This window comes from Populus alba, chromosome 3 (assembly GCF_005239225.2).
Source record: "Populus alba chromosome 3, ASM523922v2, whole genome shotgun sequence".
NCBI classification, from domain to species: Eukaryota; Viridiplantae; Streptophyta; class Magnoliopsida; order Malpighiales; family Salicaceae; genus Populus; species Populus alba.
Window position 1 is genome coordinate 14715082 of NC_133286.1, and position 23402 is coordinate 14738483.

Below are 23402 nucleotides of genomic sequence, written 5' to 3' on the forward strand. Positions count from 1 at the left end.
CGATGACCTGAGAAATTATTATGAGTGAAAGTACATTGTAGGCGCTACAGTTGTAAAATAACTACACTTCGGTTCTGTTATTTTTAACTTTTTCCGTGTCAACTTCGTTATTTCGTTGCAAATCCATGCCTTTCTTCTTCTGCATCTTTGTACGGCTTTTATTCCTATTATTATGTTAATTGTAATGTTTTTTCTTTTAATTACAAGCTATCAATTTTTTATTTACAAGTCAATCAAAAATTATTTCATTAATTAATAAATGCCAATAGCCTCTTGATACTGTTCTAATTTCTTTGGTGGGCGTCAGATTTTTGTTCTTCAAACAACTATTTTGCTTTTGAAGGTGGTATGAAAGAAATATAATTATAAGATTTTAGTTGAGAAAAATATTTATTAGAATTTGTTATAAAATCTTGTGTCGCTTGTGGAAAAATCTCTTTTTCATTTTTTCCGTTACAACCCTTCTTCATTGTAAAAAGTTCAGTTATGAGTTGTGTGAGTAAAATTATAAAGAATATTTAAATATGCAGTATAAATCTCGTTTCATAAAAATTTAAAAGTTTTTTTTATTAAAAATTAATTTTTAATATATTTTAAAATATTTTGATACGTTAATCTCAAACATAATTTTTAAAAAATTAAAAAAAAATATCATTTTAATATATTTAGATAAAAAAATACTTTAAAAAACAATCACAATTACATTTTTAAACATATCCAGAATTTGAAAACTAAGTAGGAAGTAGTAAATTTTTTTGTTTAAAAAATGTTTTTAAAAAATTTTAATTTCTTAAATTAATTTTTTTATAATTTTAAATTATTTCTTGAATAGTATAGGTGGAAAAGGACATGTTTGTTTCTTCTTTAATTTTTTAAAACAATAACCTAAAATTTTATTTTGTAAAATTAACTTTTAATTTAATATCAAAATACGGCATGCAAGTAAAAATAAATCTCCGAACATAAAAACCATGCCACGGGTTTCTCTTGCTGAAACATGAGGATTAAGGGCGTAATAGAATTAATCTCAGGTGGATTTACCTAGGCTTAATTGAATATCGCAAGCCTGGGATTCATAAATGTGTTTGATATTTTAAAAAGTATTAGACTTTATTTTTCTAATTTAGTTTATGAAATTTGAATTGCGTGAGCTTACTTGGCGGGGCATGCGATATTTAGAATATTTTGTTTATTTGTATTTTTTTAATAATTAATGGTTAAGGTTAAGGGTGATATTGTATGGTATACTAATTTTATTTTCGGTATAAAAGCTCCCGAGGAAATATCTGATCAATGATGAAGCTATAAACAGGGTAGCTTCGTTTTTTTATATGTTGAAATTAAAATAGACCGATAGAATTAATATGTCAAATTGTCAAGTACCGTGTGGAGGTTAGTTAATATTAATTTATACGTGGTTGTGTTTGTGAGACGTCCCTGCATGCTTGATCTGCTGGCAACCTGAAACTTTACGTGATTAATTACTATGATGTCATACTAACGTGGCTCTGACGTCAGTCCTTTTCACATTTATTATTTATTTTATTGTTTTTCTTTGACCTATTTTCAATTTTATTTTTTTTTGCCGATATCATTTATTTTTTGTTCATGTGTATCTAATTATAAAATTGAGATTTGATGTTGAGTCCAATTTTATTATTTATTGATAGAAAAAAAAGAACACAAAAATTGGACTTGTAATTAAGAAATTCTTTTAGAAAAAAAAAAGTGGTAATTAATTATAAAAGTATGTTTGGAAGTGTAGTGAATGTTATTTTTTAAAGTGTTTTTTGTTAAAAAATATATTAAAATAATATTTTTTATTTTTTAAAATTTATTTTTAACGTTAACGCATTAAAAAAATAATTTAAAATAAAAAAAAAAACTCTTAAGGAAAACTTTTATTTACTGAATAACTATTTTTTTTTTCCCACCATTCACTAACATGCGGGTCTCATCTTTCACTATTTGAAAATAGCTTTTTGATTGATTTACAGGGTTATTTGAAAATATATTATTGTTTGTTCTTGATCAATCTCTCGACTATAGAATGACAAGTTCTTATTTGATTATAATATATTATTTTTGTTGTTGCGATTTTCTTCTTTTGTTTTCTCTTTACCATTTTCATGTGTAGTTTTTAAAATTTTATTTTCATTTTATAACTAGAAATTAAGAATGGTTCAATAAATAAAAAGAAACATGAGAGAGACGAGCGGTGAGTTACCAAATCAGTCTACATGAGCATTTAATGTCTCAAATTGGATAGACCGGTAGAGGGACTTGATTGTAAGTAATGAATTTCAAGCGGGAGGGTCAAGCTAATAAAATTAGATGTGGGGGGTGATATTAAAACAATTATAAAAGTAGGAGGATGTCTGAGATAATTAACCCCTGAGTTTTGCCATGGAGAACACGTGGAGAGCCTTTTGTAGTATTGTTGGTGGCAAGTAGATAGAATATACAGGTATGGGAGTTTTGTTTGTGGTTGATTTATCCTATGGGTTTTCATCAAGGCTTTTTATTTGTTGGAAGATATTTTTCTAAGAAAAGTATTTTAATAGAAAGTAGATTAATAAAAAGTAAATTATTTTTTTTATATTTGATAATATTATAATAAATAAGTTAAAAAATATTTTACAGTGTTTAACTATATAATTAAAAATAAGCTGAAAAAATAATTTATTAATAACTTTTTTTCAAGTTTATTAAAAGATTGGGGACAAAATCTAACATATACAAAAGTTGAAGGAATGTGAAATTATAAAAATACTTATAATTTTATAAATTATTTTTATTAAAAAAAATAGCAATAAAAAAATAAAAAACTAAATTCAAAAGATAAAAAGTTGAAACATGATGAAATTAAAAAAAATCATAGATTATTTAAAAATATAATAAATAACAATAAAAAATCAGAGACCAAAAATAGTAGATAAATTTTTTTAAGAAAATAATAAGAGAAAAATAAATAATAATAATAAAAATTATAGTTGATAAAAAGTTTAAATTTTAAAGGGATAAATTGAAAAAAATTTATAAACAAGATATATATAGATCAAAACAATCAAAGGCTAGATTTGATATAATCAATAAATTACAAAATATTTTTAAATTTTTTATAACTTCTCAAAAGTATTTTAGCCCAAGACAGAAGAAAAATATTTTATTGAAAATCAAATTAATTTTTTTTTTAACCATGAAGTGTTTTTCATTGACAAATCTTTGTAAAATTTAAAAAATAATTTTTATAAAACAAACAGTACTTATCTAAAAGTATCATTGTGCCAAACCTTAAGATAATCCCAATCTAATCCAGGAGTGGTATGCATTAGGCTTAGAGCATCTCCAATGCAAAAAAGCCAAATTGAGAAGCTAAATTGATAAAATGGCTTTTTGAATTGTATAAATATAGCTTTTTTTGATTATGGCATTCCAATGGTAAAAAGCTATTTAGAAAAGCCATTTATATTTTAATATATTTCATGTTAAATTCATTTTTATATAATTATGTAACTAATTTAGATATTTATATAATATAATTATGATGTTATTAATTATATAATTAATATGAGTAATTTATAAAAATAATAAAAAATTTAATGAAATAATATGAAAGTTAAAAGATATAATTTAAAATTAAACTTAAAATTTATTTATATGAATATTTTTAATTTTCAATTTTATATTTTACTGTTAAAAATTTAATTTTTTAAAAGTAAATTTAAATTCAAACTTTAAAAAAACCATCAATATTTTAAATTTTCATTTTCATTTTTTTAAAAAAAAAAAATTCATGCTTTGAAAAAATTTAAAACAAAAACAAGTTTCTTTCCTTGCTTTTAAAGAAAAAAAATACTTACTCTTTTTTTTGCTATCTCTACAGGAACATGTAGAAATAGCTCTTCTCAAGCTAAATAGCCATTTTGGTTTCTTTGTTGGCTGCTGCATTGGAATGCCTAATTAGAGAAGCAAAAGCTAAAAAAATACTTTTTTAATTTTGCCTTTTCATTTGCCTCTACGGTTGGAGATGCTTTTACGGGGTCATCTATGCCTTTTTAGGGCTGAACCGATTAGTCATCATTCTGAGGGGTGTTAGGCCACCAGGATACCCTTGACTTGTGTTGAAATGGCATGGAGATGCAAGCCTAGTTTAGGTCTTAGAAACCCGAGAGAGATTCAGGCCATAGTTAAGATGGCTTTAACAATCACCTGGGCACGATTAAGTTCATCCGGCCAGAAGTCGTGCATGTGAGAGGATGTTTTCATAGCAATTATTAAAAAAAAAATTTATTTAGAAAAATATTAAAATAATTTATTTTTTAAAAAAATATTTTTAAAATTAGCATATTAAAATAATAATAGAAACATTAAAAAATTAACTTAAAAATTAATGATAAAAAACAAAGAAATTCATTCCCAGACATGCCCTGAGTATAGCTCGAGCCCCATCAATTATATTAAAAAACTAGATGGCATGCATGTGCGCTACCATGGGCTTAAGAAACAAACATGCTTGATGGTGTTATAATTATGAAAAAAATATTAAAAAAATAAAATTGACAAATATAATTTTTTGAAAAAATAAGAACAAAAAAAAAAAAAAAAACAAAAAAAAAAACATGTAGAGAAACACTATAGCAATTCACATTGTTATGCGAGGAAAGCTACAGTGCTTACCCCACATAATTTAGCATTACTTGTAATTATAAATCTCAGCCAGTTTCAGTATTAAAAAAATAAAATCGACAAAGATAATTTTAGAAAAAAAACATAAAAAATGAAAAATAATATAGCAATACACAGTAATTTATGAGGAAAACTACAATGCTTTTTTCATATATTGTAATTGTAATTCTCAATCAGCTTGATATTGAAAAATAAAATCGACAAAGATAGTTTTAAAAAAATCATAAAAAAACAAAAATAACAAAAAAAAAAAAACTATATGGAGGAACACTATAATAATTTACAATGTTTTAAAGAAAAAAATTACAAAGTTAAATTCTCAACCAACTCCTTATTAAAAAAAAATGACAGATACAATTATGAACAAAATCATAAAAAAAAACCATACGGGGAAACACTGTAACAATCCACGATGTTTTGTGAGAAAAGCTATAACTATAATTCTCAACTAACTTAATATTTAAAAAAAATAAAATCGACAAATAATTTTAAAAAAACTATAACAAAAAAATCTACGTGGGAAAACACTATAGCAATTGACAATGTTTTTTTTTTAAATTACAATACTAAATTTTTAATCAGTTTAATATTAAAAAAATAAAATCAACAAAAATAATTTTATGAAAAAAAAGCGACAAAAATAGAAAAAAATTGAGGGAAAAAAAACCAAAAAATAAAATAGATAAAATTTTTGAAAAAAATAATAAAAAAATACTACGTGGAAAAACACTATAATAATTCATAGTGTTTTAAATAAAAAAATTATAAAACTAAATTTTTAACCGGTTCAATATTAAAAAAATAAAATCAACAAAGAAAATTTTATGAAAATAGTGTAACAATTTACAGTAACATATGACGAAAGCTAGAGTGCTTTCTCACACATTTATAAATAAAAAAAACCACAGAAAAAAGAAGAAAGGTGAACGCACTGAATTACTGTAGAGCGGTTGCTTTTCAAATAACTTTTCGTGCCGAAAAGCATGCCAATAATGTTTTTTTATTTTTTAAAAATCATTTTTAATATCAGCACATCAAAACGATCCAGAAAGTACAAACCGAACTCAATTTTAGCAAAAAAAAAAAAATTGAATTTTTGCAAAAAGCTGTTTGGACCGCAGTGCCAAACAGCCTCTTAGAGTATTGCTTAATACTAAAGAAATCGAACATGCCAGCAAGTCTACAATCAAGCAAATACAAAGATGCATATTTGATAAGAAAAATGGAAAAAAAGGAAAAATCAGGAGATAGATCAAACAGACTGAAATCTATAGGGCACAGTCCAACTAAAAACATAATAAAACCTCAAACGTTTGATGACAATACATTTTAGATCATCGTTTCCTGTCAAAAATCAACATTTTATCAAACAAAAAACTCAGCCCCTATTGTGACTGGGCAAAATTTATTTACTTTTTATTTAAAATTATTATTTTTTAAATATTTATTTTTTTTAATGTATTGATATTAAAAATAAATATTACTCCACTCCAAAATATCACATTAATAATAAAGAGTGATTTATAACTTAGTATTTCTACGCCATCAAAACTAATTTATTGATCTTTTTATAATAAAATATTTGAAAAAGTCTCCTGACGAGCATTAACCATCCTCAACTTGTTTTTTTTTTTTTTTTTCAAAGTCCTTTATCTTAAAAAAAAACATTTAATTGACAAATTGATTAAATCATAAGAATATAAGATTTAAAATATATAAATAATTGGTAAAATCCTTAAACAAATAATAAAATACCATTCGAGATGTACTCTGATTAAAACCCCGAGTGGTACACTGATTATTAAAACTTCCCATACCGCTTATACATGCATCCCTGCTCATTTTGTTTTTCCTCTCTCCATAGCAGAAAGAAAGGAAAACATCCCAGGAAACCCTCCCCTCTCCAATATTCCTCTCTCTATACAGTACAGGTTATCAGGGTTTCTGTCTCTCAAATTCTCTCTATCATAAGAAAAAAAACTCTAACCTGATTTCTCTCGCCATTGTTTTCAATCCCCGTCTGGTACGCCCCTCTCAATACTTAGGGTTTACTAGCCGGCTTTGTTTGTGTTGTTTTTTTGTTATGCATTGAATGATTTTACCGATTCTGACAAGCAATATTGGTTGTGATTGGAGTATTTGTTTTCCAGTCGAGCTTTTCATCTTAGGTTTCCATTTTTAGAGTCTTGATTTGATTTTAGAGTTTGTTTGTTTCTTTAGTGTTACTGTTTAATTCCAATCCCAGGTTTTATGTTCCTGCGTCTTGATTGATTTTTTTTTTTTGCGGATTTTTCATTATTTTATGGTTCTGGATGGTTTATGGCTATGAACCATTGTTAATATTTTTGTGTTTTGATTTAATAATATCTTGGGGTTTTTATTTTTTGATTGTTTGTTTGTTTTGTTTTGTTCAGCACTGCTAAACTGCACACGCCCTTTTCTGTAACTACTGGTTTGGACTTGGATTGATGTTTTTGTTCTGCAAAAAGGATTGAAAAGATCGGCATTATGATGAGCGGGGTCGAGTCTTTCACTTTTTAATTCGTGGGTGAGGGTTTTGATAATCTTCTTTATGTTTTAACAGAATATTCATTATGAGTAAGGATCGCAAGACTACCGAACTTGAGGAAGGATGGGAATATATGCAGAATGGGATCTCAAAGCTGAAGGGGATCCTGGATGGATCACTAGAGCAATTCAGCTCTGAAGAATATATGATGCTTTACACGTATATTTCCTTTTCTTTTTTATTAAAGTTGTTTTGATGAAATGGTTAGAAGATTCTTGCAAATGTTCTAATCTTTCTTTATTGTCAACACTTCAGAACTATCTACAATATGTGTACTCAGAAGCCACCAAATGACTATTCTCAACAGCTTTATGACAAGTACAGGGAAGCTTTTCAAGTATATATTAACTCCACGGTGAGGAGGATTGGCATCTGTTTTTTTTTTCTCTTCAATTTGCTGTTTGATCCATGTTTATCAGTTATCATCTTGCAAGTATAACTGCTTTCCTCAAGACATTGTTATTGCCAATGTCTGCATTGTATGATTCGCTGGATAAGGTCTTTTCTTTCCATTTACAATGCAAAAAATTAAAGCTACAAAACAATGATGTCTGGTGATGTTAGTTCTAAATCAACAGCTGTTTGGTGCAGTGTACAATTAGTTATTTTGTTATGCCATGTTGCATCTATCACTGCAATATAAAACTCTCTTCAGTTCAATGATCTTGTAAATTGAGGGTGGGGTATGGGTGGTTTGTTCTTGCAGTGTATCCCTGGGTTTTAGTTTTATTTATTAAAGAAGTTTCAGTTTCAGCAGTATCGTTTTATCAATGGCCAGTTTGTTTTGCTTATCCTAAATGAATAATTCAACTTTTTGGCCTTTTTTACTGTTTAACATTCATAGTTCTGTTTTCCTTATCAGGTATTACCATCAATAAGGGAGAAACATGATGAGTTTATGCTGAGGGAGCTTGTAAAAAGATGGGTTAATCATAAAATTATGGTTAGGTGGTTGTCACGCTTCTTCAATTATCTTGACCGTTACTTCATTGCTCGGAGGTCACTTCCACCACTTAATGAAGTTGGACTGGCTTGCTTCCGTGATCTGGTTTGCTAATTCCTTTGACTGCTTCATTTTCTCTAACCATCATTTGGATCACTCATTTTCCTGTTTCAGTGATAATTTAAATGATTTTTTTTTCAATTTTCATTTTTTCAGGTTTATCAGGAAGTGCATAGTCAAGCCAAGGATGCTGTGCTTGATGTGGTAAGTTACTTGAACTTTTTTGCTTCTTTAGGCAGTGAGATTCAATTCCTCTTTCTAGTAACAAAGTTGAAATTATTGTATGTTGGCCAGATTGGTAAAGAACGTGATGGGGAACAGATAGACAGAGCACTGCTAAAGAATGTTTTAGATATATACGTTGAGATTGGAATGTCACAAATGGATCATTATGCAGATGATTTTGAAGCACACATGCTTCAAGGTACTGGTGCTTACTATTCTGTCAAAGCAGCAAACTGGATTCGAGAGGATTCTTGTCCAGATTACATGATAAAGGCAAGAACTTATTTGCATGGGTCTTTCTAGTTGTTTTATGATTTAACATTTTTTTATCCTAAACACTGTTTGTGGACATGCAGGCTGAGGAATGCTTGAAGAGAGAGAGAGATAGAGTTTCTCACTACTTGCATTCAAGCAGTGAGATAAAATTAGTGGAGGTTAGTTGGCTACATATCACATGCACAGGATTATTGGTTTCTTCCTTTTCTGTGCTGGAAAATATGTATTTGCTCATTTATCATACCTGTTTTCACATATACCATGTGTTATGCAAATACATATTTTTGTTTTTGATTACATGCTGTGTCTCTGCCTAATGGTAATCAGCTAACTAAACTGTTAAAGGAAGCTATAAAATAAAAATTTATCTCATCTTGTTCCCTGTCCCTGTATTTGCTGTTTAGCACACTTGGGGAGGACAGGAATCTTGCTACTTTTACTTGGATGCCATGACCTTACTGTTTTGGGTTTTTTTTTTATGAATAGATTGCAGACTAATAAATAGCGACATGTTATGTAGAAAGTTCAACATGAGTTATTGGTGGTCAATGCAAATCAACTGCTAGAGAAGGAAAATTCTGGAGTTCGTGCATTGCTCAGAGATGACAAGGTAAATGGTGGTTTGGTGTTGCTTCAAGTCCTGATTCTTAGTGGTCATTGTGTCATATACTGCAAATAATAATATATTTTCGGTTACACCTTGTCAGGTGGAAGATCTATCCAGGATGTTTAGGCTTTATCATAAGGTTACCCGTGGCTTGGAACCTGTTTCTAATGTATTCAAGCAGGTTGGTTGACATCCTCTGTTTTTGCTATTTTGCTACCAAAAGAGCCCTTTTATCATGTTTTTTTTTTTTTTTTTTTTTATTACTGATCCTTCCCGCAATTCTCAACAACCTACCCTCTTTTTTTGCTTTGGATAGCATATTACTGCTGAAGGAACAGCCTTGATCCAGCAGGCAGAAGACGCTGCGAGTAGCCAGGTTTGTTGCTGTGATTTTATTCTTTGCACTGCTTGATCTAAATTGGCATTTTAGCATCATTTTAGTTGCTTGCTACATGTATTAAAATTATATTATGCGCGGTCACCAAGAGTTTTTGCATTTTTCATGTGATTTCGACCATTCTTATCAGCACTATAGTATTTGGGGGAGGAAAACACTAGTCTTCTAGTTATAATAATGTGTCTTTTACATTTCCGCTGACTCGTTTTAATGGTTACACGGGAAAACATTTAGAGCTGTTACTCTTGAGGTTGTAATGCCGACTCCATATTTCCACAGCTATTTTTTAATAATGCAACTTCAGATTCATATATATATATATATATATATATATATATAGAAATAAGTTAGATGTATCTTTTTTTTCAATTGTTAATTGTGGTGCTAAAGGTGGTTTTGTACTTCCACAGGCTGCAAATGGTGGTGTTCAGGAACAAGTAAATCTTTTGCCTTCTATGTTTTAGATACCTATTGATAATTGGGAAGGTCAAATAATTGACTTGATGGATTGATTTCAGGTTCTCATTCGAAAGATAATTGAGCTGCATGATAAATACATGACTTATGTGACTGCTTGTTTTCAAAACCACACATTGTTTCACAAGGTTGGTGGCAGACAACATAATCCGGCTCTTCAAGTTTTGTTTTGTCATTTTGTCTAACATGTTTGTTCTCCTTTTTGGGTTGTTAAATAGGCCATGAAAGAGGCTTTTGAGATCTTTTGCAATAAAACAGTTGCTGGGAGCTCAAGTGCTGAACTACTGGCAACCTTTTGTGACACTATCCTCCGAAAGGGTGGAAGTGAGAAACTAAGTGACGAAGCCATTGAAGAAACACTGGAGAAGGTGACCCTGCAAAGGATTTTAATTAATTTGTAAATCATTATAATGTAGTGTGATGGATTTTTCAGGGTGATATATTGAGACCTATTACTGATTATGGCTTTGAATTGTGGTTGATTTCTGTAGGTGGTTAAGCTGCTTGCATTTATTAGTGACAAGGACCTTTTTGCTGAATTTTATAGGTAGGACTGATCTCTGCCTTTCATTTCATATGTTTGTTGTTTGTACCGTTTCTTATTTAGTCATTAGTGTACTTGATTTATTTCCTTCCTTTTCTTTTTCCAGGAAAAAACTAGCCCGTCGACTTCTTTTTGATCGGAGTGCTAACGATGAACATGAAAGGAGTATACTGTCAAAATTGAAGCAGCAATGTGGTGGACAATTTACCTCAAAGATGGAAGGAATGGTGAGCAGGGGGCACTGGTATAATGTTTGTCAATGTGTCCATGTAACTGTGGTGATAAATTGTCTCTTTTGTGTTTCTTTTCCAGGTCACAGATTTGCAATTGGCAAAGGAACATCAGTCCAGCTTTGACGAGTATCTTGCCAATAACCCATCCACACGTCCGGGGATTGATTTGCAAGTAAATGTTCTCACAACTGGGTACTGGCCAACGTATAAATCCTCTGATATCAACCTACCTGCAGAAATGGTAAGGATTTACATTTGCATATTAGACAGTAGGGTTTTTTCTGTATTTGTGACGTAATGGTAATCTGGCAGAAAATAAAAAACAGAATTTCTTTTCCTTTTTCTTCAAAATGAACATTTTGGAACCTTTTGTTTCAGGCTAGGGGAGTGGAAGTTTTCAAGGAGTTCTATGATCTGAAGAGCAAGCACAGAAAACTAACATGGATTTACTCTTTGGGATCTTGCCACATTAATGCCAAGTTTGACCAAAAAACTATTGAGCTGGTTGTGACGACCTACCAGGTACGGTATCAAACCTACCTTTGTAGGATAGTGGAGGGATGATTTGCATATATTGTTCCATCATTATTGGATTGTGATGTTTGGTTCTGATTATCTGATTCCTGTCTATCTTCTACAGGCTTGTCTCCTGATGCTTTTTAATACTTCAGACAAACTCAGTTACTCAGAGATTATGACCCAGTCAAACTTGAGTGATGATGACTTGCCTAGATTGCTTCATTCCCTGTCATGTGGCAAGTATAAAATCCTTAGCAAGGAGCCAAACACAAAGACTGTTAACCAAAATGATTACTTTGAGTTCAATCACAAGTTCAATGATAGGATGAGGAGGATCAAGGTCTGATATTCTCTTAACACTCTCTACTGTCAATTATATTTTGATGTTTTACTATCAACTGCGTGAGAAATAGGTCATTGACACTATTGCCTTTTCACATTTGGGGCTGAGGTTTATACTCTGGATATTAAATACTTGAAATGGTGCAACTTAGGTTCCTCTTCCACTTGTTGATGAAAGAAAGAAGGTTGTTGAAGACGTCGACAAAGACAGACGGTATGCTATTGATGCTGCAATTGTGCGCATCATGAAGAGTCGGAAAGTGTTGGGTCATCAACAGCTTGTCTTGGAGTGTGTTGAGCAGTTGAATCTAATGTTCAAGGTATGGCATACACTTCCCTTCAAATTTATCAGATGAAGTTTAGAGAAACTGACAAATATAATGGGAGGATCTGGGGCCTGTGTTTAATTTTATGACTCGTATCAAGATTATGCTATAGCCCTGTTGGTCCGGTGAGGGGATTGCTTTCAAGAAAATCTTACTTTCTGGTTCTTAGATAGAGTGGATGCTCTTATGAATTAATAGAACCCTGACATTTGCAAGCATGGTACCTGTAGATAGAACATGAGTTTTTCTACTCTGCTATGATACTTCTTTCTGAATCTGCGTAGTTAGCCTTTTTTGAAAAAAAAATCACCACCTAAATCTCACCGGGTGAGGATTAGGAGGCTAGTAGCATTGCTGTTGTCAATAAAAAGATATCGAGGGGTATCCTCAATATTGGAAGACCTTTTCTTTTATGTAATCTACATATCTTTGTATGATAACCCATGGATTGTAATATGCAGCCTGACATTAAAGCTATCAAGAAGCGGATAGAAGATCTGATCTCCCGAGATTATTTAGAAAGAGACAAGGAAAACCCAAACATGTTTAAGTACCTGGCTTGATTTTTGCTTAAAAGGAGCTGAAAGGGAGTATACAGTTGCAGTTATTCAGATTAATCGTTGTAAATGGCGTAGTTGCAATTGCCTTTAGTCATTACACAAAAAATGACAATACAGGGTCAGGATTGTTGTACATTTTCTCCTCAATGCAGCCAGCTTTCTGCAGTGGTCTCATCTAACCCGCAGTTACTTAAGATCAATAGTAGGAAATATAACTTCTTATTGGCACAAGCTTGTTTGATGCCATATGCAATGTTGCCTTGCTATTACTACATTATCTCGTTGAAATATGGTAATCGCCCCATTTCGCTTTGATTTGCTATATTGCACTATGGCACTGAAAAAAATTAAATCTTACTCTACGGAGAATGCATCCTTTAGGAAAGCCTGTTATGATGATTGAAACTGCAATATGGTTTTCACAAGTGCATTTATTTTTTGAATGCATAAAGGTGTTGCTGGTCCTGGATTTCGATTCAATTGTTTGTGCGTGTGTACAGGTTATGCTTTCAGGCATGTTGTATCATCCGATGGTGTAACCCTAGGCGGAGTTGCAATAATTCTCAAAATCGGGAGTCTTATGGAGGCTGAGATTCCGTTGCTCCGTTTCTCTTTTCCTTAACGGCCGCCCTTTCTAGAACAGCAGTGCCAGATGTGGTAGTTGGCCCCTCCCCGAATACACTCATTATTTCTTGGTTATATATCGACCGCAGTCTTTTTAGGTTTCCCTCAAAATTTGACATGGCTTCTCTTGTTTCTGGTCCAGCCTTGTATATAATTTGTATTGAGCTAATTGACCTCTTCTGAGTAAAATTGATCTGAGTTCCATGAGAGTACCCGCCCCTCTCTCTCTCTCTCGTGGGAACTGCATTTTTATGAGACGATTAGGTACCATCAATCCGTTCTTAAAATGGTTAATTGTCGTCTCTTCTAAAGGTATGCGTGAAACTTTTTCAGGTTTCCTCAATGCTTGCTCGTCTTTGTTTTTCTTTTTGGAGGGGGGAATTAGAGGGATGGGGGTACCGTTGCAGGCCTGCCCCGGAACGAAACTGGCATTTAGTGTCGGTGATAGAGAAAAAAGGCTTGTAACTAATTTTAAAATGGGAAAACAAGAGAATTTATAGCAATCCAAAATAGTCTCATGTTATTTTCCGACTGGCTAGTCCAGAGTACAACGTTGGTAACCGCACACAGACACCTTCCAAGCACTACGTATTTTTCAAAATTGACGCACCTCTACATGAATATACCTATATCATCTTCCTCGCCCAGATCCGCTTTGAGTGAGCCTTTTTGTAAGATTGTCAAAGCACTAAAAGACGATTGATGCCATTCAAACTGATAGATGCCATTAGAGCTGCTGGAGCTCATCCAAGTCGGGTCTTGTTGGATATTCAAAACCTCGAAGCACTGGCATACGTTCCAAATCCTCCTCTGAATAAGCAGGGATGAACCAGCATCTCTTATCCACCCCAAACACCTGGCATAGAAAACAATAACTCGCCATTATGATCAGCTTTTCTCCTCTACATATCAAGTAGCGTGACAAATCATAGCAAACATGATCTGAATACCAAGAGTCTATTCAGGGACAGACACAAATAACTCTTAGTTTCTCAACTGTGATCATATGGTATGGAAAGCCAGTAATGAGGAAGCTTTAGAACCGTGTAAAGCATAGAACCATCCAAGTTTGAATCTTACAAGAGTGCAACCTGCTTCTATGTGCAGTTTGACATGCAAGTGCCAGCAGCTTGGGAAATGTCATCGTCATCCCAATTGCAATAAACAGATACTAATCTAATAATTTCCCCAGTGAAAGGTGACCTCAACAAAATAAGAACACAGGCTGGGACGAATGTCAGTACATATGGGGACATGAACAAGCTGTCTTCCATTTAAGGAATCAAATCATCAATTATGATGGAGAGCAGAACTGATTATGGAAATGTGTAATGGGAACACAAAGTGTATACCACATTGCGATCCAAACCTCAATTTCATGGAACAGTATGGTACTTGCAGGTTTGGAATTACTTCGTGAAAGTTGAAAAATATGCATGCAACTTGCGCAGGTTTTTTTCTGCTCTAGCAGTGCAAGTGCAGTGTAAAACCTCATTATACAATGAAATGGTTATAAATTGAAGGGTAAAAGAAGTGATGAAGAAGCAAGCACACATACACAGTGATTAGATAAAGATTAATGGGAAGGACCGAAAATAACCTGTTCAAAGTTTTTCCTTCGACCAAGGTCATACTGCCATTTAGGATTGGTTTTCTTCTCGAATGCCTGAAAGTAAGAAAATGAACTTTTAATAGCGGCACCAGATGAAAACCTTTGTAACATGAGAGGAAAGAAAAGAAGCAAACATAGCAAAAGGCATCACCTCAATGGTGGTGGTATTGCCTAATACCAACGATATGTGCATAACCAGGAAGCCCATAATACTCAATGCAAATGATAAGTTCAAAACTGAAATAATCAAATGATAAAAGTAAGAAAAAAAAGAAATGGAAATGGACAAAATAGACAGATTTCCCTCCAACTTACCAAATGTGACAAAAGTGGCAACAAGGGTTCCCGGTGTTCCATTTATTACACCATCAGTGAAAAATGCTATAAACAGCCTCAATAAGGATAAAGTGACAAGAGTTGTCAAGAGAAATGTGTAAAACTGCATAAGAAATAAGCAACAAAAACTAGATTGAGAGTTTGTTTCAGAGAAGAGGATATATTTATAGCATGATAAGATTAAAAATTTTAATAAAGAGAGGATGTAATTATTTATTAGCAATCAATGTATGTCGATATTCCACAATAGAGAAAACAGAGGAGGGGTTACAGGTGTGCACAAATGGCAAGAATGACCAGTGCTTTAGATGCATTTCAATGGCTATTTGAACCAGCCATCTGTAGATAATTTAGAGTACTTGCAAGAACCTATTAAAGAACACTATCTCAAGCATATGCCTCGCAGAACAGCAGAGGTATGAAATAGAGTCTTGAATTGGCAGTTATTTATGGACTAGAAAGTTATTTCCCCTGTTGGTGCTTTAAGTTGTGAGCCTTGCAACCCACAGAATGAAGGACAAAATGAAAAAAGAGAAACCGGAGGTCATTAATGGTGAGGACATCGTATAATCAATGGTCAGAGAGAGAGAGAGAGAGGAAGTCAGGTAATTTATTTAGGAAGGTGAGGGAAGATGAAGCAGCAGCTTTTACATGGAATCAAAAGTATAAAACTATTATGACATAATAATGTGATTTGGAACAAGTAAGATTATTTATCCAGTAGCTTCTAATACAGCTTCCAAGAGCAACACACACCTTCCAGGTGCCACAAGAATTTTACATTTATCTGTACAAACTCCATCTTTCACCATGCCAATGATCAATTTCTTTATAGTCAAGCAATCTTTCTCGCAAACATTTTTGTGATACTTTAGGATGTACATGTATGCTGTGAAGATATAGACATACGATTGATACCATCAAAAGTAATTGTATCTTATTGTAAGTTGAGTAAAAAGATTTGATGAGTCAAGACAATGTTATATGCATGTAAAACATTTCTCAGATGTTTATTTATGTTTTATGCATATAGAAAGTTGATTTCAAAATTTGTTAAACCATGAATTAGCTGTACACAATGATAATTCCATTCATTGAGATAAATAATCTGCATTCCCACTCTGGAATATGCATCAATATACCCAAGTTTCTTATGATAGTTAACATACCAAGAAAAGAAGGAAATACTTGTAGTTCAATGCCCCAACACAATTCACGACCCATACACAATGATGGTCCATTTTCAATATACACCTTCCACCTGAAACAATTAACAAATGAAGCTACCTTTAGTTGAGATTAAACAGCAGCTAGGCTTTTAGAAAAGAAAACCATGTAGACCCAAAGAAGAAAAACTCACAAACAGAACAGTGATGGCAACGGGGAGGTTTAAACTGGTTGCATTTTCGACAGACTCGTAGTTGTGGATTAGCTGGCTCACCGAATGTAGCCGGTTGATTTAAGCCTAAATCCATGCCTTCATATCCTAATCCCACCAATGGATCAGCATCACCACTCTCCTCGTCTATTGATGGCCTCCAATTTGGCGGGACACCACCAGGATCAGTTAGAACAGTAGCGAAGTAGCTCCATAATAGCATCACCAGCTACATAACCAAATCCCACTAATAGAAATTCAGTATTATAGAGTTCTTTTTACAGTTATTGGACAAACTCAATTTTAGATAGAGGACCACTACTATGTTCACCGAATAAGTTCACCAACATTATCCCACCCACTTAGATTGGTAGCTGGCTTGGCAGCCATTCATTTTGCACGGATGTTATCCAGCATACATGGAAGCCTGTAGCAGCCTGCTACAACTCGGTGGATGGTTAAGTGAAGGTATTATGCTCATCAGTTTCCTTCCATATGTGATGCAATACGTGGGAGAGAAAGACAATTCTCCAAAGTCCCACAACTCAATAATCCAATACATCTCTTAAATTGTTCTCAATACTAATAAGCCAGTTAACGATCATTAACAAGCTGTATGTTAAAAAAATACAGGAGATATTGAATTTAAGGTCAATTCCAATACATCTCCTAAATTGTTCTCAATAGTAATAAGCAAGTTAACGACCATTAGCAAGCTGTTTGTTAAAAAAATACAGGAGATATTGAATTTAAGGTCAATCCTACCCGATTGTATGGAAACTTGAGAAGATCAAGGAACCAACATGGAAGTCCTTTGTTTGGTCAGTAAGAACTAGAGGAAATTAAGTTCAGATATTACTTCTTTCAGCTAAACGAATCAACATGAATTGCATACGAGCTAACCGAAATTGAATCTATAACAGCCAAAACCCAAAATGCATATAAACTGGTATGACAATGCTAGACATGTATTTGTGTGGCTGCTAAAAAGCTGTTTTCAGTCGCAATGGTAAATGTTGCTAGCTAACATTTAAAACCTGAAATAAATATCGCAATAAAGAATCCCACTTTGAAATCCATGTAATGAATTCCTTCGTATATGATAAACATTCTTAACACCGGCTCAATCTATGCATTGGTTGCTTAAAATCCAAAGCAGGGTTATCATTTCTAGTATTAGCCTAAGAATTCAGCCTTTGCATGCAATACAAACCAGAACAACCATAAAACATCAACAGTGACAAAAAAAAAATCAAAACCTTTTCAAAAAATGAAAGGACAGTGGAACTTACCAAGGAATGGAACAAAACCAAGACAAGGAAAGCGATAAAAGAATCCAGGCCACCATGAAAAAGAGCTGGACCATAATTAGCTACAACAACAACATAATATGTAACCCCAATTATGCCAAGCACTAATACTATCATGATGGAACCAAGAGCACGCAGTGCTGTACAAAACTTGAACACGTTCCATGCCATTACCGACTTTCCTGATTTCTGCATAAGTTGGCTTCAATTCAACCTGAAGATTAGACTTTATAGATCAAATAATGGAGATGGGATGTGATTGGGTTTTATAGTCTTTCAAAATCCAGATGAAGACTTGATTTTTGGTTTTCAGGAGTACCAAAATTTGAAATTTTTGTTGGTCTGAAAATGGTGCTCCGTTTGATGTTGAAGGAAGAAGATGTAAGAGAGAGAAGAGAACATCTATGTGGACTACGGGCATTATTGGGAGCTGCCTTTGACAACGAGTTTCATTGGGCTTCAGTTTTAGGTTTTGGTACTAAAGACAACTTGTGAAGCAAGCAGGCTGTAAATGCTATTGGGATTTGCTAGCCGGTTGGGCTTTTCAAGACTTGTTTAAAAGCAGACTTCAAACCTTAACAGATCGTTCTCGGAGTAAATTATATATTCGTACCTCCTAGTTTTGAAAACTAAGTTAAATAGTCCCTTTCTTTTTTAAAATAATTCGTTGTATTTTAAATATATTTCCAATTTGATCCTTTTCTTCATGCCGTGGCCCTTCTTATCCTGTTTTATTTTTAAGAAATAAAAAAAATATAGCGTACAAAATGGTTGAAGGATAAAATATTAAGGATTCTTGGTAGATATGTAAGAATTATTTGTGATGGTGGGGACAGATAATTTTTTAAAAATATATTAAAAATTAAATATATCGAATAAAGTTTAATGGTAGAATTCAATTATAATATGTGACTATAAGAGAGGAAAAATCAATATTTAATTTTGAAACAAATATGTTAAAGTTTCAAAAAATTTCTTTTAACATTTATCCTCTTTTGATCCAGAATCAAATACAACCTTGGATTGGATTTGGTTAAAAAAGAAAATGCTGGGACAAGACAGTAAAAACAATATATCACGAGATAAGATATTCGTGACAAGACTAATTTGTATCTAGGACAGGATATAAATATTTAATTATATCTATATCTGATATTGAAGGGGAAAGTAAAACAGAATAAAAAAAGCATGTATTTTTTATTATAATTTCTTTTATATGATGTTAAATTTTTATATATCTCCCACACAATAGGAAAAAATATATTTCCCACAACATTTTGCATATTTTGTATCTTTAATATTTCTTCCTCAAAAGAATTATGTTAGTTTAAACTAAAAAATGATATATAATAACTCCTATATACATAAAATCACATAAAAGTAGATTAGTAGGAAATAGAATTCTTATGGTATATTGTATAACGTGTAAGAATAATAAAATTAAACATGATAAGTTCAGACGATGAAAATTATTTTACAAAAACATAATTTAAGAAAAACAAATGTCTAAGAAAAAAAAAAGAAACTGGACAGCCCATGCAATCCTGGGCCATGACCCGAATTTATCGGGCCTTAAGTCCGCCCCTTTTCTTTTAGAGAGAGAGAGGAGATGCCATCCAGGACCATTATGAGATTCCAATTAAAAGGAGGTTTTTTACAAAGATAATTATTAATGCTGTAAGAAAATGCATTTAAGGATGTTTGATGTGTTAATAAATTATTAGTTTCTTATAAAAACAGAGAGAATACATAACTTATGATTAGCAATTAAAATCGAGTTTAAAAGAAATAAAAGTTATTTGAATGTTTCATATCTCACGAGACACAGAAAGAATCGGTGAGAAAGAATTAATGCTACACCTTTCGTGGGGTAAAATTTTCTGTGCAGAAACATATACTAGGAGTCAAATATAAAATGTTTCTTCAGCTTGGAATTGATGGGTGGATTTAGTGACCGTTTGTACTTTAAGATTATTTTTTTATTTTATAAATATTAAATTAATGTATTTAAAAAAAATTATGAGCTTTTGGATTGATATTAAAAATATAAAATTTATAAAAAAATATTATTTTAATTTATTTTTAATTCAAAAACACCAAACACTACATTATAAAACATGAATTTAGTGTGCATTTAGTAACTTCTATTTTTTAAAATAGTTTTTACCAAGAAAATCAAAATAATGCTTTTAAAAAAAATTAATTATTTTAATATACTGATATAAAAACTATATATACAATATTTATTTTTTATATATATATATATATAAAAAAAAAAAGCGTAGCAAACACACATTTAGTCACCGTCCTTTGATTCACAGGATCCAGGTGTTATAAAACCAACAATGGTGATTAATACGTGTTACTGGTACACACAAAGCACAATCTAGATATGTAAAATAATCTCTATCCAATTCTATTATTAACGAGTAGACGACGTTACTATAATGAAGTTTAAAAGTAATTCATATTATAAATTTTACAACTTTGCTGACCACATTAGTAAAAACTGAGAGAGTGTGTGTATAAAAAGAAAAGGGTATAAGGGTCTATTCTCTATCTTTAACCCTTTTCCTCCCTCGATCGATTAATAATAATAATAATAATAATAATAATAATTATTATTATTATTATTATTATTATTACTATTACCACTATTCATCCTGTGATTTTTAAAAAAACCTACATATCCTAACTATTAACTACTTTTGTCCCTGATTTTTATTTCAATGCAATTAAATTTATTTCACGTGTTTTAAAATTCAGATAGGAATTAAGTTTCAAGAAAACCAGTAAATAAAATAACTGTTGAAGTAGAGTTACAAAATCGGGTTAACGGTCCGGGTGGATTCTTTCTATCAATATGGTGTCGCGAACTGTGTAGTCCTAACTCCTAACAATTACAATGCTCAAAGGCACGTGCCCATGGTTCCTATTGTATGAAGCGTGGTTATCAAACCCCATTTATGTAAAGCTCGAGTTATCAAGTTATTAATCGAGTGGATTAACTCAGATTAATCATTCTTATCTTTCTTTGAAGCATAAATATCTAACCCGATTTAGTATAAAACCGAGTTTAAGCTAAATAATAATATTTTGTTTGAAAAGTTAAAATGAAATTATTTAGATTTAAAAAAAAAAATCAACTCAATTTTATTAGATTAACTCTAAATTAATTTTTTTTATACTCAACTCATGTTATGAGGCGAGTTAGCTAAGATGACCTGTCAGCCAATATTGTCGGTAATTTGTTTGAGAATGTAGTTGCGATTGTTTTTTAAAATAATTTTTGTGCCGAAATATATTAAAATGATATTAATTTTTGAGATCAACGCATCAAAGATCCAAAATAAAAAATAATTAATTTTAACAAAATGAAAATAAATTTTTAAGGATTGCACCTCATTCACGGTGCTAATTAAACAGTGGGTTTGAAGGTGTTGTTTTTATCGAGACTTGCCCATGTAAACCAGGATAAGTTGGGGGCAGGAGCATGTGAACCTAACCTCTTTATACAGTATAAGTGCAGTATAAATACAAAGAAAGATAGATGACACTTCACACGGGTCAGCAGCGGCTACACTCTGCTGGCACAAATGATTCCAAAAATTGAAGGACCACTGCTCAAATTAATAGGGTCACTCTCTTGCCCCGTTGTCTCATTTAATAACTTCACATGCAAAACCAACCCTCTCTCTCTCCCCCTGCCTCTGCAATTCTTGGTTGTTGGCATTTAGAGCCACCGCACGCAAGGAGTTGTTTCTGTGGAGTAAATGGTAGTAGTTGAGGGCTTGAGATGGCTCGAGAAAGCAATAAATGTGACAAGCCCCTGCAAAACAATCTCATTAATGTGCGCGAAAGTTGATTGAGTTCGAGTCAGAGTCCACTCCTTTGGCTGCTTCTGCAGCCTTGATGACGAGAAAAGACATGTTCTTGCTTCTTCCATGACTATCACCACCACGTGATTTTTTTTTGGGGGTCTATCCATATTCCATACCGAATTGTTGCTCATATTTACTCTGGAATCCATACATGTTATCAAATTTCATAAATGCTTTGCCCTGTTTTGATTAAATTTTGAGACACGAGGCTCCATGTTCTACTATAACAACCATGCTAAACACACCGAAAACCTTTCTCGCAATCATTTTCCGAAAATACCAAGCATTGGATTTGTGGAATATATCGATGGGATTCACTTATTCAATCTGTAGAGTTTTCTGCAATTAGCTTCAAGATTTTCAATGAGAGTAGTATTTGTTTCGATGTTAAATTCCCCAGACTAATAAGGAATCTCACATCGATTAAGAATAAAACCTTTTCCGTCTTACATTAATACTATATGTAACTTGATTGAAATCGATGTCCATAACACCATAAGATCAACGATAATGAAACTAAGATCCATGATTATGCATGGTGCGCCACAGGCATGATTTTTTACCCGGACACAGGCCAGTTATGGCTTGATTTTAACAGAGAGGAACTCCCGTTGATATTCTGGAGTCGCATTAAGCTCGATGCTATCGAATGCTTTTCACACATTAATACTGGAATTTTGCCATTTTCATTCATAGATCAACGGAATTAGTTTTCCCGTTATCTTTAGAATGTTCACAGCCGCTGGAGACTTTTTCCGTGGTAAGTGCTCTCTCTCTCTCTCTCTCTGGTTCAATTTTGAAGGCAGTAAACAGCTTTAAACGCCAGGGTGACGTTCCCAAAGGGACTGGACAACGGTAATTAAACTGTTGGGCCACGACTCTGACCCGCCAGAGCCATAGATTTCGGCTATGTCACGCTGAGCCACTGTCCAAGAAAGACTCATTTATGCTCAACGGAAGATTTTCCTTCCTGTTTCCATCAAGATCTCTACGTGGGCCTCTTAATCATTTATGGAAAGAGTCAAACAATTCACTTTCTTCGTTTTACATCACTGATTCATTTCACAGGCTGTATTTACGTATGATATTACTTTGAGGGGGAGAAAGGAAGGAAAAAGGAAGACTCTTCCCTCAATCGTTCAATAAAAAACTTTGGAGGGGTTCAGAACGCGTACTCACCTACAACTAGTTCGATGGGTTGCCCAATTCGTCAAAATCAGCCTCACAGCGTATTGTTTAATCGGCTAATATACCTTCTGTTACTTGTGAGATGAAAAATATTTAATGGTTAATTAATTTTTCCTCGTTTAGGATGACTGTTTCAATGTAGAGCATTATTTTATTTCTAGCAAGAGTTCTAACTAATATGAGTTTTATAAATTTCAGAGTCATTAAAAATTTAGATAATTATTAATTTTAAAATTTATAAAATTAATCAAGATACACGCAAATTGATCCGAATAACTACACAGATAAAAAAAAAAAAGTTTAAGC

The 23402-nt window shown here is 32.3% G+C and overlaps 2 protein-coding genes across 3 annotated transcripts; one reads left to right on the forward strand and one right to left on the reverse strand.

Moving 5' to 3' along the window:
• Positions 1-6485: 6485 nt before the first annotated feature.
• On the forward strand, positions 6486-13089 carry LOC118028556 (cullin-1). 2 transcript variants are annotated; one of them, XM_035032174.2, is made up of 20 exons: positions 6486-6712; positions 7274-7417; positions 7514-7613; positions 8121-8306; positions 8418-8465; positions 8556-8759; positions 8843-8920; positions 9283-9372; positions 9470-9550; positions 9686-9745; positions 10177-10203; positions 10285-10371; positions 10462-10611; positions 10735-10790; positions 10894-11014; positions 11100-11261; positions 11399-11542; positions 11661-11879; positions 12034-12201; positions 12669-13089. In XM_035032174.2, the coding sequence occupies exons 2-20, from the start codon at positions 7284-7286 to the stop codon at positions 12768-12770; spliced, it is 2217 nt and encodes a 738-aa protein (XP_034888065.1). In that variant the 5' UTR covers positions 6486-6712; positions 7274-7283; the 3' UTR covers positions 12771-13089. The 2 variants fall into 2 exon arrangements, with proteins under 2 accessions (XP_034888065.1, XP_034888064.1); XM_035032173.2 differs by having other exon boundaries at positions 6487-6712; positions 7104-7417.
• A 779-nt stretch (positions 13090-13868) lies between these two features.
• On the reverse strand, positions 13869-18485 carry LOC118028557 (probable protein S-acyltransferase 14). Its single transcript, XM_035032176.2, has 7 exons — positions 18010-18485; positions 16700-16946; positions 16509-16600; positions 15319-15442; positions 15155-15240; positions 14992-15057; positions 13869-14247 (listed from the first exon to the last, which is right to left on the reverse strand). Exons 1-7 carry the CDS (start codon positions 18220-18222, stop codon positions 14119-14121), a joined length of 957 nt encoding a protein of 318 aa, XP_034888067.1. The 5' UTR covers positions 18223-18485; the 3' UTR covers positions 13869-14118.
• Positions 18486-23402: the final 4917 nt, after the last annotated feature.